Below are 18,577 nucleotides of genomic sequence, written 5' to 3'. Positions count from 1 at the left end.
ATATTTAATTCATGTCTCACGTGTGTTCACTGAAATAATAAATATTTTACACTATCAATACATAATAATACATTACACATCACATAACAATTATTTAAAATATACATATAAACATGTGAAATACTGTTGAGAATTATACATGAAGATACTAAATATAAAAAAAAATAACTACAAAATAAATCACAATTCATAAGGTATTGGCAAAATTATTTGAGAATATATTTATGTGTATGTTGAACAAAGATGGAGAAAACACTATTTTTTCAATTAAAAAAAAGTATTATTTAAATAATCTTCCACAATTAATATTGTTTCTGCCAAAGAAATCTTTTAATTCCATTTTAAATAAATTGATGAGATGATTTTTCAAAATGGTTCAGGAATTTATTAAAAATTGTAATTAAAATATAATAAAGCTTTTCCTCATAAGCCAAAATATTACACTGAGAAAAAAAAACAGTTCTGTTACCTTGTTAATCTATATTTTTATTTACATTATTTAATAAATTTTCTAAAAATCTGGGAAACAGCCGAGTCATAAACAATTTTTTTCTAAAATCGTAGTGAAAGTCTGTAAATACATTATGCTTTTCAAGAAATGTTTAAAGTATAATTTTCATAATTTTTTCAAATACTTTAGAAAATATGGACAATAATGAAACTGCCCATAATTTTGAAAATTAAAGATTTTAAAGTGTTATTTATGGATGGTAACGAGATTCCTAATGACACAAAATTATTTATGATTATCATTGATTCTTAAAAAAGAAAAGCAATCACATGCTGTTTCAGCAGTTGAAAATATGAACCCATTGCCCATTTAAAAAGGACTTTATGAATTTTGAAGCAAACACTAGGCAAAAGACATGGGTGTCACAAGGATGTAAAATTGTTAACATATAACATGATGGTTTAAGTAAATTCTTAATAATCTTGCTTATCACTATTGAAAATAATAAAGCTTAATACACAGCCCTGAGGACATGTTTCTCTAACATAAACCTCACAGGACTCGCACATAGAAATTTTTTTAAGGAAGTTCCATTTTGGACCTTCCTTAACAAGCTTTGTACTTTGTAAAACTAACATATTGCCATACACACTCAGTTTTTTCAATGTCCCAACCAAACCGAAAAGTTAATTTTGTTGATTTCTAGTTGTTGGAAATTGGTTGTTCATTTTTATAAGTGAAGTATAGCAGAGGTTAGGTCCTGTGCAAAACAATTAATCAATCTAGCCCACTTAGAAGCAGTTCTCTTTCTCTTCCCTCCCCTTCATTTATTTATCATTACTTGATGACTGCCATGGAAGTTACATCACCTTCTGTCCTAGTTCTATCTATGGGATCCTGTCAGCCACTTCTTTATAAAAGCTCTATGGGTTAACTACCACCCTCTTTTTTGAACCTGTGGAATTTTCCAAGCACTCTTTTATTTCGTAGTTAGCAGTTACACAAAAAACATAACTAGCAGTTTATTACAGCTTGGATTACCTAGTAATCCAAGGCCTCCTGTTTTTTTTTATTGGTCAAGTCAGACCAATATTTCTTAAACTTTTAGAAATTAATTTCTTAAAACGATTTTTACAATGAGTTATAATACCATATTTTTTAAACCTTCAAATAAATTTACACTAATACAAGGTCTGTTCAGAAAATATCTGAACATATTTAACTGCAGGCCAACAGAGATATTTAGTGACAAGCAGTTGGCAGGATTGTGTTCTGCATAATCCCCTTTGTAACCAGATATTCTTGGATTGTTGATATCTTGTTTTGATTTTGAGTTTTTATTTGAGTGCAATGTATTTAAGTGTTAACAGCAATTTTTTTTGCGAGCAACAATACAATGTAAAATTTTGTGGGAAACTGGAGAAAATTTTCAAAGAAACATTTCAACTTTTCAAACAAGCTTACAGAGATGATGCTCTGGGTCATATGCAATGTTACAAATGGTTTTCACGATTCAGAAGTGGTCGTCATTCAACTGAAGATGACCCTTGACTAGGACGGCCTTCGATTTTAACTGATGACACCCATGTTCAGAAAATCAACAATCTGGTGCATGCAAATCACCAACTGACAGTCACAGAACTTGCAGAAGAGATTAACATCTCGATTAGTTCATTTCATGACATTTTGACTGAAAAATTGAGCATGCATTGAGTTGCAGTAAAGTTTGTTCATTGTTTGATGACTGAACAGCAGGAAAAACATCAAGTGAATGTTTGTCATCAACTTCTTAAACAAGCCAATGATGATGAAACATTCATGCAAAGGATTACAACAGGAGACAAAAGCTGGGTTTACCCATGCTGGGGATCTCCATGCCCCAAGCTCCATAGGGAAAGCTAGGGATCTACATGCCCCAAGAAAGCATGTGTCTCGATCCAATGTCAAAATTATGCTCTCTGTTTTCTTGATTTTAGTGGAATTGTGCATTTTGAATTCTTGCCTCATGATGAAACAGTGAACTGTACGTATTATCAAGATATTACAATCGTTACGTAAACAAATTTGCAAAAAGAGACCAGAGTTGTGGTGAGACAACTCATGGTTTCCTTCACCACAACAATGTGCCCCCACACACTCAGCTTTGAAAATTCATAGTTTTGTGCCGAAAATCAGATAACTGCCCTCCTTCAGCCTCCCTACTTGCAATTTTTTCTTATTTCAGTAATTAAAATCGGTGATGTAAGGACACCATTTTCGAGACTATTAATGACATTAAAGCAAACTTCATGCACCTTAAAGACCATTTCAAATGAAGCTTTAAAGGACTGCTTCGCGAAGTAGAATCACTGCTGGGAAAAGTGTGTGAATAGGGAAGGGGAGTATAATTTGAAGGAGACAAGGACCAATAATCAGTAAAATAATACAAATTTAAAAAATAAAGTTTCTGAACAAACCTCATATATTGAAAAATAATTAACTCTTAAATATTTAATAACTGTTTAACCCGTTTCAATCAATTAGCACAGAGAGAAGTATCAGTTTTTGGCTACATCTCTTAATAAATTTGACTGTATTGCTTTACAAAATGTATTTTTAAATGTGCTGTCTTTTTGATAAACATATGTTGGACATCAAATGAATACTATTCCTGAAATATACATATTCTTTTTCAAAAATATTTATTTTATTTAGCAAAGTTTGATTTTTTGTTACTCCAATAAAGAGCTGCATTTTATAATAATGTAATGATTTTTTGACAGGTCTATAAGTAAAGTTGTTTTATTACATTCATATATATATATATATATATACACACACACATACATACACGGTGTCTCATGAAGAAACAACTTCGTCCAGGAAGTTATTTCAGGATATGTTCTATTAGTGAAAATAAGAAAAATGTTCATACTATAGACATACAGGCCTAGAAATGCCTTGTTATAATTAGCAAAGATTTGAGCTGATTTCTGTTCTAGAAGTAAAAATGATAGGCTACAATGAAATTCTTGGGTTACAAATTAAAGTGCAAAATTAGTGATTTTAATTAGTTAACTTTATCTGCAATTTTTTTTTAATGGTCCTAGAACTGTATCTTCAGTAGTTTTCAAGAAAACTATTGAGTAAAACACAAAAAATATGAGTAAAAAAAAAAAAAAATACTTTTTTAACAAATAAAACTACTTAACAAGATTTGTAGAGAATTTAATTCTGAGGAAACCAATGCATGTAAAGTTCACTGTCATACATAAAAGAAATTTAGACCTTAAACATACCATGTCTGATAGTAAAATATTGTCGATATTAAAAAACCAAACCAATGATCTTTTAAATTATTGAAAAATCTGGTAGAATTTTTTTTTTAAATTAAAAGAGTTAACAATTAAATAAGGTACCATTTTAATGGCAATATTAAGTTAAAAAATTAGCGAACAATCTTAGTTGATTGCAAGATCACCTAACCAACACTGGACCTGTGGGGTAACATGAAATCTTTAATGTATGAACAATAAGTTAATGAATTAAGCATGTGAAACTAACCAGATATAATACAGAGAACACCCAAGAAATTTTATACAACCCAAGTACATTTATATAAAAGATACATGATAAAAATGTTTTTATATACATGATTAGCGGAGAATTATGTATGCAGTGACTATCAATATTTTGAATAATTCTTAGCTATATGTCTGTAATGTATTGTTTTAATTATTTACTTTGAGTAATTATTTTTTTACATTCTTTTTTTTCAATATAAAAAAGATCTTTGAGTCAGTCAAAATTAAAAAATGTTTCTGCTATGTTTTGTTAAACAAGTAAAAATTGCTAAATCCTTTATCTGCTGTTACTTGATTGAATATTTACAATTTTCTCTGAATTAGACTCTATTAATTTAATATACAAAATTTTATAAATTTACTGCAAATTTAACAAAGAAAGTTACACCAGACCTGAAAAGTGTGCTTTTTATTAAATTTTTGGGCTTGACAACAGTTCTCTCAAAAACTGAAAGATATATTTTAACTGAAGACATATATATTTTTTCATGTGATGTCAACAAACATATACAGCCATTAATTTTTTGTAATAATTTGGGTAAATAAGAATTTCAATAGTTTCACTTTGCAACAGAAGCAGGAATTATGACAAAATTTTTTGCTATTTATAACTCAAAAGCAAAGTTTCTAAACATCTATTTACATGAACTTCTTTATTTAAAATCTATTTATTATTTTATTTTTATGCAGTACATATCCTGAAATAACTGTTGTTGTTCTTCATGAGACAACTTGTGTGTTAAATAAAAATAAATGTACAAAATAACAATAATAAAACTTTGATATAATCAAATACATTAATAATAGAATATAACATAATCTAAGCAAAAATTCAACTATGAATTTTATATCAATTCCAGTTTTTTATAGCTCCAATAATATTCATTCAAATTTTATTTCTGTCAATCATGCGTTCATTTATATACATGAAACTTTTAAAAATAAGAAATATTTATATTATAGTTCATGCAGCAAGTACATAATATGTGGCAAAACATTTTTTATATTTTGATTAACCTGTTTCAGTATGTAAACACAAGAAAATTTATAAACACACTGTAAATGTTCCAAAGTTTTTAAATGAAAACTGCAGCACAGGCACATATCTTACTTATATAAACTGATTAAAATGCTTCTGAAAACCTGTAGCACTCACTCTTTTTGCCATTTTACATTTTTTTATTTATAACACTTCATAATACACAACCATTAAGCATGAGCAATTAATTAAAAGAATTAATTACTTAGCATTAATTTAAAATACTAAAACTTTAAAATAATAGCAAAATAAATATACTTTCTCAGGTATGTTTAATTAAAAACTATTTGCTTCACATTTGATAAATCATGCAACTAGTCTAACCTATTATTTAATTTAAAAATCACTATTTATTTATAATTAAAAAATGTCATATTAAAATTTAAATAAATCATTGTAAAAGTGGTTGAATTAGTGAATAGCTGCATAAATGCTTTGAACCAATTGTCATTTTCAGATCCAAAACTGCCATACTACATTATAAAAGTTTTTTAGCTAATACATTGTTATCACCAATGAAATTTAGAGATTTTTTGATCACACTGTTATAAATTGCTGATATTTAAGTGGTAATGTCTATTGTTTCTTTGATAATCATTGCAACTGTAATTATTGATTTTCTACTACTACTTTTTATTTAATTTCATTTTTTACGATGCTCATGTTCAGTTTGTTTAAATATGTTTAGTATAATTTTTATTAATTGCATGTACTTTATTTTTACATTAGCAACAGAGTTTATTATCTTAATTTTATATATAAACTTTTTATTATAAATTACAAGAAAACTGACTGCATGTTTGATCTAAAATTTTATTTTATGGGTACTTATGAAGTAAAAAATTATTCTTTTACCATTTATTGTAAAATTCTCCTACTTAGTTGAAGTAGTGTATATAATGCACTGTTTCACAACAAAAAATGGATGCATTACTTTGTACTGCTTTGCACTATCTATCCCAGTTTTTCTTATGAATCTATTCCATGTACAAGATCTGAACTAAATGAGGCACCATTCAAAGTTTCTTTGTTTTAAAGTAATGATGTCCACTATGCAGTCAGGCCCTGTGGTTATGAACAGAGTTCTGCAAGTATCAATTGTTGAACTGTATATCACCTGCAATTTTGTGGGCTTGGTTATGCCGATATTAAACCATACATTTGGCTCAAAAAGAAAGTTAACAGAAACCATTTCATGCTGCACTTCCCCCCATCAAGCTTAGAATGGCTGTTACTTTTGATAATGATCATGTCTTTTTTATGAGCAACTTCTGACTCCAGTTGGATCATCTATAATCATTATATTTTTGGCTTTCATCATGCATAACAAAGAATATTATATTTAATAGTTGTTATAATACATGTAGTAATAATACAAGCCAATTTACTCACACTAAAATACTTGTATAATAATGTCTGACAATAAGCGAAGATTTAGGAGCACCCTTTGCTCATCACACAAAATGGGTGCAATAAAAATGAAAAAAAACCAGTACCTAATATCTTAGATCAGATGCTAAAGCATTTATTCTTAAAGTGGGCGATAACGCTCTCTTGTGGGTGCTGGAGGCCTTCAAGGGGGATGGTAAAAGTCCCACAAAAAATTGGAGACGTTCAGGCCAGTCAAGGAAGGTGATGGCCGATTTAAAAAAGTTTGAGAATTAATGTGTTAAAGCTATAACTGCTTTGCATAAAACTATTAAACTAATAATGATTATGTTAAAATTTATGGTTACTATAAGATAACACATTTTGTACATATTTTTAGCACTAACAAGAAATTTTCAAAATGATTGAAAAATAATTTTTTTCTTTACAATTAAACTAGATAAAATTCCAATTCTTCATATGAGTAACAAATGAATTTTTCAGCTCTTTTTTATTTTTATTGCCCTTTTGAAACACACACACACACACACATTTACTTGCTTCACATCAGTATTTAATTTTCATCAAGTCAATCTGAAATTTTATCAGTGAACAGAATATATGAATAGGTATTTATTCTTTCACATGATGCTTTTGTTAAATGTTTCCAATATTTATGACTATGAACTGGAAATATGAAACATTATCCAGTTTTGATACTTGTAAAAATGGTTTGAAATCTTGAATTAAGGCGTCGGAATTTTTTAGTTAGCATCTGTATCAAATTTTAAACTTTTAAAATTTAATCCTTCCTCAATATAAATGATTATTATCATGAATCCTCTATGTTTAATGCACTTATGGCAGGTATATATTTTACTTATGTAAGCATTATTACTTACCATTATTCTAACTACTCTTTCTGTTTAAAAATTACACTGTATAGTTTATCTACATGCGTTTCAAACCATCTGAACTTTCATCTATTTCACAACTGCATTTTAAGACTCTAAGAAAAGAAAGAAATCCATTTCAGTTCATGAGAAGGGATCTTATGTTCCCTTGAATGAGGAAAGATGAATGATAACTCATTCATCTTTTGTTCGCTACATGAGAGAAGCTTACAGTTCACTAAAGACTAGCCAAACCTGGTTTTACTTTTTCACACACTACCTCAATAAGAATCATTTTTAGGATTTTAAAATCTAAATAATTTAAATGTTCCTCCAAAAATAAAATAATACACTTGCTGATTAATGAAAGAACATTTGGACTTTCTACTAAGTGATTAACAAAGACCCTTTTTACGGGGAATAAAAAGGAAAACCCTAATTTTTTTTTTTTTATTAAAGTTACTTTCAAAAACAAATTTTAGTTTTTATTACAACTGGATAAAAAAATTTGTAAGGGGATGAAATGCACTCCAATTCTGCTTCATGCTTTTCAGGGTTGTTCATATGGAAAACCTGAGATATTTGATAGAATATTAATTTTATTATCTATGATCAATTTCAAGCTTCTATCAAAACAGGTACAGAAGAGATAAGAAGGTCAGGAGATAAAACTACGCAATTTAACTCTTTTAGGTTTGTTTCTAAGGAAAATTCCCAAACTTGGAGTAAATATTAGCTTGAGGTTAGTGGAGTAATTATATATGACATCAGTATCATTTTAACTGAAGCGATGTATACTGTATGGAAAATTGGTCTTCAGATCTTTACACACGTTAGGAAAAAAATATGAAATACACTTTTTGAAAGGAGCTTTGATGTACATGAACACCCACATCAGTTTTCAAGTTTCCAGTTCTGATCTCTGCATATCTTTTTTAACCATTATTTAATTATGCGATTATTATTTAAAATAACTCTCTCGTACTGAAGACCCCTTTGGAATAACTTGTGTGTTTATATAATTTTGAAAAAGTTTTATCATGTTAATTATGGAGTAGAATATTAAGTATCCACACATAATTTTTAGCGCCTCAAGAAATTTTAATAAAATTTATTTTTAAAATCTTAAGATTTTTTTGCAGTTATATATTGGCTACAATTTTATAATATTTTACTTTTCTAGCTACTTAGAAAAAGGGAGAACTAATAAAAAGTAAGTAATGTAAGGGTTTCCTTGTTTGTTAGTTTACATCCCTTTTCATCCCCCTAGGAAAAGTGGGGCAAAACCTTCAAAATAAAGTACACTATGGAAAAACCATCACTATATCAAGATTCAAGCTCTTCCAATCTCAGAACCTTTTTTCAATCCTCCTCCTACTTAATTTATTCCCTTATGAATTGATAAACTAATGATGATAATAACTATGTTGAATTTCAGCTTTCTAGTTATATAAAAAAAAGAAGAGAATCAGCAATTTCTCCATTCATACAAATATAATTATTTACACTTATTTCCTAAAATACTGAAGTGAAAAAGGTGTTTATATAATTATTAAAAAGTTTTATCATGTTAATTATGGAGTGGAATATTAAGTATCTACACATAACTTTTAGCACCTCAAGAAATATTAATATAATTATTTTTAAAATCTCAAGATTTTTTCCATTTATATTATCGGCTACAATTTTAGAATTATTGGTTGAACAGACTTCATATTAAACCAATGTTAGATTTCTTATTAAACCAATAGATTAGAAAGTTTACAAAAATTCAAAATCACTCTAAAAGAAACCCAAATGGTTTTAATATGAGAGTTAAAATTTCAAAACTGAATTTCCCAAAATATTTTTCTTTAATTTTGAAAAATTAGACTTTTTATAAAACTACACAAATCATTCTTGAACTTTTTCAGTAATCCATCAACATGAATTGTTACAATTGCTTATAAGTGGTTTGGCAAAGTGAATTACTTCAAGCCTAATCTGTCACCAGTTTCATCATTCTACAGCAGATATTTATTGAATTACAGCTGTTCAAGTACATGTAAAAAATGTTTTGGGCATTAAGATGGGTGATATTTATGAGGTAATATTTATATTTATGACAGCTGACTCATAAATAAAAAATGTTTATGAAGGTCAGTGTGTGTTGTTGTAAATGGCTAAGGAGAACTGAGGATAGTTATCAATCAACAGATAATCATCCACATCTGGTGCCTTAACATCATGTAAATAATCCTCACACTTCATATAATCATGAAATCATGCATTCCTAGTTAGTGGATAGTTCAGAATTAGCAGAAGATTGCAACAAATTAATAGGATCTTGTCATATCTTATGAAGAAAAAAAATTAAAAAATACAAAAATACCTGCAAAGTTTGTGTAACAAACTTTGCATATATGTTTGAATGCTAGCTCACTCACCAGCCTTGATTTCCAGCCAAAACTAAGACAACTATGCTTCCTCAGAAACCCAATTACCTGACCAGGATTCACCAGACCTTGCTTATTCTTTAAACTGAAATCCCCTTTAAAAGGATGATGATTTGGGATAAAAAAAAATTGCAAATAAACAAATGCTATACTGAAAAATGCCTACCAAGACTGCTTCCAGGGGTGACAAATTGAAATCAGAGCATCGCCTATGAAGGAAATACATTACAGATAGGCTTCACTCTGAGTAGGATGTTACAAAAATTTATAAATATTCCAAAACTTTATAACTAGACCTCACTTTTAATTCAAAAGATGTAATAAATATATTTTATACATTTTTGCTTATCGTCTACGAGAAACTAAACACAACTAATAAAACTTATTATTAAACTTGATTCATCAAGTACAGAATAAAATTAAATTACGTAGGATGATATTTACCTTATATCATTACACAGAATCATAATCATTATAATCACATAATACATAATCACATAATTACATAATCATTATACATTGTACATAAAGAGTACTTTGACAATTTTTCACATTTACAGTTGATACAATCTTTTTATTATTCACGTAAAGTTACATATTATAAATACAACCAATAACAAAATCAATTCTTGATATATACAATAAAACAGAATTTTCTAAAACTTTAGATATAAAATTAAAAAAAAATTGAAAGTTAAAGTTACAAATTCCATTCATAAAAATATGTCGTCAAATAATAAAAATATTAATTAAAAGTTAACAAAAATGAATTTGACAGTAATATAATATTAGCTACCTAAATCACACACACACAAATTCATTCTTTTTAACACATTTATCATTTTAACTTTTAATTAATATTTTTATCATTTGACGACATATTTTTATGAATGGAATTTGTAACTTTAACTTTCAATTTTTTTTTAATTTTATATCTAAAGTTTTAGCAAATTCTGTTTTATTGTATATATCAAGAATTGATTTTGTTAATGGTGTGTATGTAATTTTACATGAACAATAAAAAGATTATATCAACTGAAGATAGGAGAAAACCATGAAAGTACTCTTGTGAATATACAATGATATAAGGTTAAGTGTCATCCTACCTAATTTAATTTTATTCTGTACTTGGTGGATCAAATTATTTATTTATATTTGTATAATAGTACAGAGTAACGAGTCTATATGTATGTATGTATGTATGTATAATAAGATAAAGAATTAAAAATAACACAATAACACAAATTCAACATTAAATTAATGTTGAATTCATTAAAAAATGTTTAAAAAAGTTATCTCCTTACTTAAAAATCAAAGTAAATAATACAATTATAAAGGAAGTGTTTTATATATACAAAAAAATACTTTTTAACCTGTAATTGATGACTTGTACAAAAAAAATATAGACTTTAAAAAACTATACAGAATTATACAGAATACATGTGTAAATTAGTAACAACTATGGTTTCCAAACTTTAAAATAAACAAACAACATTATTTTTACGTAGTATTAACTATAACAGTTTATTTCCCTTTTATTAAAAAAAAAATAATAATCTGATGTGGACACCACATGACTTCCTTGTACACCTATTAAATTAAATTATATATACACATTTTTAAAAGTACATAAAATGTTATTTCACTAATAACTTCTGATTTTTCTTCATATTTTCTTTTTATTATTACTGAATTATTATTTATTGTAAAAGTTTTTTTTTTACAATCAGAGGTTAAGAATTATATTATTAATAAATCAAAATATTTAAATTAAAAAAAAGGAAGAAAATGTTGCGAACAAAAAAAATAAAAACATTAAGAGATGATAAATATAAAGAGGAAGAAAATGTTACACCAAGGAAAAAATAAAACGATTAAGAGGACGAAGAATATAAAATGAGAGAAAATTTGAAAACTAGAGAATGTAAACATAAATTAGGATCAGAAGAGTTATATCAAACCAAAGAGCGATAGTGACTGGCAACAAATAACAACTAAACGAAATAATGATAAACTCCATCTTAGGGAAAATACTGACCAACAAAATCAGAGGATTAATAAACTAAAAATAAGAATTTTTTGCAATTTATTAAAGATCAGGCATGTATGCCTCAGTATATATGTTGTTCTTGTGAGGGTCTATTTTTCAGTCACTTTGTAGTTAACTTCAATGTAGATAAATTAAACAGAAATTCCAGAATAATTAAATAAAATTGAACAGAAATTTAACTAGAATATCCAAAAATAATACAATTCTAAATTATAATTTTCAATTAATATTAAATAATCAGATATTTTACCAAATCTATTATACACACGTGTATGCGCGCATGCACACATGTAATAATGCCAATTAAATTACATATGCACATTTTTAAAAGTACATAAAATTTATTTCACTAATAACTTCTGATTTTTTTTTCTGATTTTTTTGTTGTTTCATTGTTATTATTGAATATTATTTTTTTTTTTTTTTTTTTTTGTCTTCAGTCATTTGACTGGTTTGATGCAGCTCTCCAAGATTCCCTATCTAGTGCTAGTCGTTTCATTTCAGTATACCCTCTACATCCTACATCCCTAACAATTTGTTTTACATACTCTATCCATTTCCCTTTTTAAATTCTCTAGCCTACCAACCTTTTTTAAGCTTCTAACATTCCACGCTCCGACTCGTAGAATGTTATTTTTTACTTTTCTGGTGACCCCTTCCTTAGTAGTCCCCACCCGGAGATCCGAACGGGGGACTATTTTACCTCCGGAATATTTTACCAAGGAAGGCGCCTCCATTATTGCTTTTGAAAATGCAGAGAGCCACATTTTCTTGGAAAAAAAAACAGCTGTAGTTTTCCATTGCTTTCAGCTGCGCAGTACTCAGAGGACTGAGTGATGTTGATATGGCCGTTTAAGTCATTGTGACTCACGCCCCTAACAACTACTGAAAGAGCTGCTGCCCTCTTTCAGGAATCATTCCTTAGTCTGGCTCTCAACAGATACCTCTCCGATATGGTTGCACCTTCGGTCCAGCTACTCTGTATCCCTGAGCACTCAAGCCCCCTCACCAATGGCAAGGTCTCATGATTCATAGAGGAGGGAATATTATTTATAAAAAGATTTTTTTTACAATCACATGTTAATAATTAAATAATAATATACATAAACATAAATTTTGATAAAAATAACACTTCAAAATTTAATTTACAATTAAACTAATACATTTATAGAAAGAAATAAAAAAAAATTTTTTATTCAATAGACCCATTACAAAAGCAGATAAATATTCCTATTATTAAAATATACAAAACATAATATGTGCAAGTAAATAAATTAAAAAAAAAAGAATTAATAAACTATAATTTGACCTCATAAATTAAAATTCTGAACTAAAGCCATTAAATAACTGCAAAGATAAAGTAGAAAATATACTCCACGAGATCAAAAAGTTAGTAGAAAATTTAAAAGAAATACAATTAGGAAATACAACTATTTTATTTTGTGCAACATAAAAGAAATTTAACAAGGAAATATAAAACTTGTACAAAAATTACTTGACTATAACAGTATAAACCAATAAATCATCATTAATCAAGCAATAACACTACATTGTTCAAATCAAAATTATTTTACATTCCATGATACATTGTTTATGGAAAGAAAGGTCCAATGGGTTCTTCTTAGTGTAGTAATCAGAAGATGTATGTAGTGATTTTTAATATTACGCACATTATTTTTAAATGCATACTAAATAAAAATGTTGGATCACATGTAGTGATGAAATTTTAGTATTTATAATAAACAGATAATTTGTAAACGTAATAAAATAATCAACTGAACAATTAATTTTACTGTGAATCAAGAAATTAACAATAGAATTGATTATCTAAATATAACAATTAATAAAATCTTCAATAATAATAAACTGAAGATAAACATATATAGGAAACCAACCCAACAAAATATCGTACTTCACTTTAGTCATTTTCATACATAGAAACAAAAAAATTTTCACTTTCAATTCCTCACTATACAGAGCAATCAAATATCTTAAACGTAATACTATAAAATTAAATAATTAATTAAATAATATTAAATACATTGCCACATCAAATGGATATAATGATAATTTAACAGATAAATTATACTTCAAATTAAAAAGTAAATTATATATAAGAGGAAAAATAAAATTAAAAAATAACTTAGAAAACAAATATGTAAAAATAGAATATAATTTAAGCTATAGAAAATTTAATAAAATATATATAAATTATTTAATTTTAATACAGCAAATACTACTAATAATAAAATCATAAATTATATAAATATTAAATAGATAATAATATTAATAGATAATCTATAATTAAATAGATCCAACTAAAACCTTAACTGGAAATAAATATAATATGAACAAACAAGGTGTGTATTTCATTGCAAATTATGATATACTGGTATCACCAATCGTACCTTTTTAATTAGAACTAAAGCACATATCAATTGTATAACAAAGAAATACAAAGACTGCTCAAATTTTGCAAAACACATCTTAAATATTAAACATAATTATAATCCAAATAAATTCATGGAAGTACTGGATTATTCTAATAATTTTTATAATGCCTTTAATCTCATAAACACCACATGTAATAACAACAGATTTATAAATGAACAGATTAAATTCGATGATGACATTTTATATAACCAAATAATAAACAACAATTATTAAGTTGACTAAACTGATTCCACTATCAACAGATTTCATAACAATTGTGACACTCTTATAAAACGGACATAGTTACTTTAACTTATGAACAATACAAAATGACGATAATTGTTATGTACTTAATTTTATTACGTGAATTTTACTTTTTTAAAAATATATTTTAATTATAAATTCCTCTTAAAGATGGGCAGAATAGCCGAAAGCGCTTGAGGAAGTAAATTGGAATTTTGGTAAGCTGTTCTTAAAATTGTGTATAATAGTTATTTTACCAACAGTGCCATGTTCAAAAAACTTAATTAAAATTGTGTTTTTCATTTACTCTTCTATTCTAAATTAAATATAACAACCGAAAACAACAATATAGATAGATATCTTAACGCCATGGGCATAACTACAATTGGCTTTCACATCATGTGATACTAATTCAACATGATGTATGGTTTTATTAGTTAGTTAATTTTTATTGAAACCAGTCATTTTTTATAATTTTGTTTAATAAATACAACATATTTCCAGAAGGACGCAGAAAGAGTGATCTATCAATTTAACTGGCAGATCAGTGCAACTTGGATACCTTTGGATAACGGGAACCCCTAAATTTGTAGTATACTTAACATCAGCAGGTCTATAAAAGCATATGATTTAATTTTATAAAAATCTTGCAAAGTATGAGGTATGTTTTTTAAGTAGCCTTTTTGATATATGTTTATTGCAGTATGCTGTCATTGTTTTCCACATGTGCACCGAGTAACTACATCTACTGGCTTGCTAAAGACATAATTACACGATTGTTAGTCTTTGTTTACAGTTTAAAGTGTCTATCACTTTAGACAGTGCCACTGATCGTCAAATATGTGCTGTAATTTGTTTCTTAAATGCAACAGATACGAAAGCAGTCAAAATTCATTGAGAGATTAGTGAAGTGTACAGAGATTACACTATGTTCAATGGAATGGTGAGAAAATGGGACTAGGAGATTAAACAGGGCCATACAAAAGTACACAATTTGGCATGGAGAGGGCAACCATCTGTCATTACTCATGATCTGTTGCAGAGAGTTAATGGAAAAGTCTATGAGAATAAATGGTTTATGATTTCATCTCTATGTAATGAATTTCCTTTAATTTCAAGAAGTATTCTCTATGAAATTGTGCCTCTAAGCTTAAATTTTTGGAATTTGTGCTGACACTGGGTACCAAAAGTGTTGACAGAGTTGCACAAAATCAAACATTTAGCCAGTGCTTTGAATTTTCTCACAACAACGAAGATACAACTACACAATGATACACAACAATGAAGGCGATCCATTTTTAAACTGAATTGTTACTGGTGAGAAGACACGGGTGTCTCACATTACACAGGAATCAAAAGCAACAATCCATGGAATGGAGACACTCAACACCTCCCAAGAAAGTGAAGTTCAAGCAAACAATGTTAGCCTGGAAAATCACGTGCACTGTATTTTAGGATAGGCAGAGGTGTTGCTTGTTGATTTTTGTCTTGGGGTGAATTGATAAATCCACAGACATATTGCGAGACCTATTACACTGCATTGTGCAATCAAAAACAGAAGGCATAATGTGCTCAGCATGGGAATATTGCTACTTCACTGCAATGCTTGGCCACATGCCTCTCATTGAACCTAAGATCTCATCATATCATTTATCTGGGAACAAATTGATCACTCACTGTTTAGTGTTGACCTAGCACCCGACTTACAAAGCTCTTTTTTTTTCTGTTTAGCTACCAAAACTACTGTAATGTGTTACTTCAGAGGATGAAATGTATGAATGTAAATGAAATGTAGACTTGTAAAGTCTCAGGTCGACCAAGCCTAAGATGTATGGTTAATTGAAACCCAACCACCAAAGAATACCGGTATCCACGATCTAATATTCAAATCCATATAAAGTAAAGTAACTGCCTTTACTAGGATTTGAACCTTAGAATTCTCAACTTCAAAATCAGCTGATTTGCGATGAGAAATTAATCACTGGACCAGCTCCCAGTCAATCAGCAAAGGTTATATCTTCTCAGGCAGCAGATTTCTATGAGCTGAAATGCAGAAGCTGATCACATGATGTGACAAGTGCTTAATGTATGTGGTAATTATGAAGAATTTTAGATTAAAATCCAGGCTTTCAGGTGAATAATTTTTTTTAAAAATCTGCTTATTATTTTTTATATTAAAATGGTACTTATTTAAAACAAAAAAAAAACATGCCTTGTATAAATAAGAATGCACACTTTTGCTCACTTAATGATAAATTGTTGAACAATTAATAATCGAGTTATTTTTGAGTAAGTGTTACAAGTATACCACTTATATAGAATGCAATGTGTAACACAAGAAATCCCAAAAGCTTGTCCCATTTAATTTACTACGTATATTTGCAATTTTGGTAGTTGATAATTAAAAAAAAAAAAGATGGGAGTAATTATCTTACTCCATTTTGTTATTTAAAATTAAAGATGAATTCATAACAGCAGATCCGAACAGCAAATAGAAATTTCAAATACAGTAACAGTAACTATATACATGTACATATATTTCTGTCATCTACTTAATTAATCATTCAGTTTAATTTAATTTAATCATTCAGTTTTGTAGTATGAAAACGCCTCCAATTTTCTTCTAACTCTGTATAAGTTTGCAACAATATACCTCAGGTAACAAACAAATAATTGCTAAAACTATATTTGTTTCCAAGAAAGAATACAAATTTCCCCCAAGAAAGAATACGCAATTACTCCAGTTACAGTTAACATTAATGACAAGAGCTTAATGTTTGAAATTTGAAAAAATGCCAAACCTGACTGGAATCTTAACCCAGAATCTTTCAGATAAAAGCCAGAAACATTATCACTTCATTATGGTCAGTAATATAATTTAAATGTTCTGATTAGAACAATTAATCTGTTTATAAATGGTTAAATATTAATTAGGTTAAGATAAAATAGTAATTTAAAAAATAGCTTACCTTAATTTCCCCAGTAATAGAATCAATATCAAACAATCCAGCATAACGTTAACTGGTGAAACAGTTAACGAATAACGAATATCACCAAATCCTTGAGGAGTTCTAGCTAAATCACCATCAGTTGCTTTAACAGTCAATACAGGTGTTCCTTTATTAGCACCTTCTATAACTGAACTGTGGTATTTCTAGGAAAAAACATATTAATAAACCATTAATCAAACCCATACTTTTTTAAGATTTTTACAATTAAGTTACAAAATGCATGTGTGTTTAAATATTTGATTGCAAAAATACAAAATTATATCTCAATATACCATATAAATGTAGAAAAAGTTCTTAATATGGAATTTTTTTTTTGTCTTCAGTCATTTGACTGGTTTGATGCAGCTCTCCAAGATTCCCTATCTAGTGCTAGTCGTTTCATTTCAGTATACCCTCTACACCCTACATCCCTAACAATTTGTTTTACATACTCCAAAAGTGGCCTGCCTACACAATTTTTCCCTTCTACCTGTCCTTCCAAAATTAAAGCGACTATTCCAGAATGCCTTAGTATGTGGCCTATAATTCTGTCTCTTCTTTTAACTATATTTTTCCAAATGCTTCTTTCTTCATCTATTTGCCGCAATACCTCCTCATTTGTCACTTTATCCACCCATCTGATTTTTAACATTCTCCTGTAGCACCACATTTCAAAAGCTTCTAACCTTTTCTTCTCAGATACTCCGATTGTCCAAGTTTCACTTCCATATAAAGCGACACTCCAAACATACACTTTCAAAAATCTTTTCCTGACATTTAAATTAATTTTTGATGTAAACAACTTATATTTCTTACTGAAGGCTCGTTTAGCTTGTGCTATTCGGCATTTTATATCGCTCCTGCTTCGTCCATCTTTAGTAATTCTACTTCCCAAATAACAAAATTCTTCTACCTCCATAATCTTTTCTCCTCCTATTTTCACATTCAGTGGTCCATCTTTGTTATTTCTACTACATTTCATTAATTTTGTTTTGTTCTTGTTTATTTTCATGCGATAGTTCTTGCGTAGGACTTCATCTATGCCGTTCATTGTTTCTTCTAAATCCTTTTTATTCTCGGCTAGAATTACTATATCATCAGCAAATCGTAGC

General features: G+C 28.2%; 1 protein-coding gene across 1 annotated transcript in view; it reads right to left on the bottom strand.

Annotated features, from left to right (window-relative positions):
- Window positions 1-18,577, bottom strand: part of LOC142317435 (uncharacterized) — a 57,007-nt gene that overhangs the window by 30,067 nt on the left and 8,363 nt on the right. The window contains exons 4-5 of the mRNA XM_075354001.1: window positions 17,445-17,629; window positions 13,295-13,298 (exon numbers count right to left, since the gene is read on the bottom strand). Coding sequence (XP_075210116.1) covers window positions 13,295-13,298; window positions 17,445-17,629 — 189 coding nt within the window. The remainder of the gene's footprint in view (window positions 1-13,294; window positions 13,299-17,444; window positions 17,630-18,577) is intronic.

The sequence above is a fragment of the Lycorma delicatula genome, chromosome 1 (genome assembly GCF_047948215.1).
Source record: "Lycorma delicatula isolate Av1 chromosome 1, ASM4794821v1, whole genome shotgun sequence".
Taxonomy (NCBI): Eukaryota; Metazoa; Arthropoda; class Insecta; order Hemiptera; family Fulgoridae; genus Lycorma; species Lycorma delicatula.
Note: the sequence above shows the minus strand (reverse complement) of the source record. Positions and strands in the feature narration are given on the sequence as shown.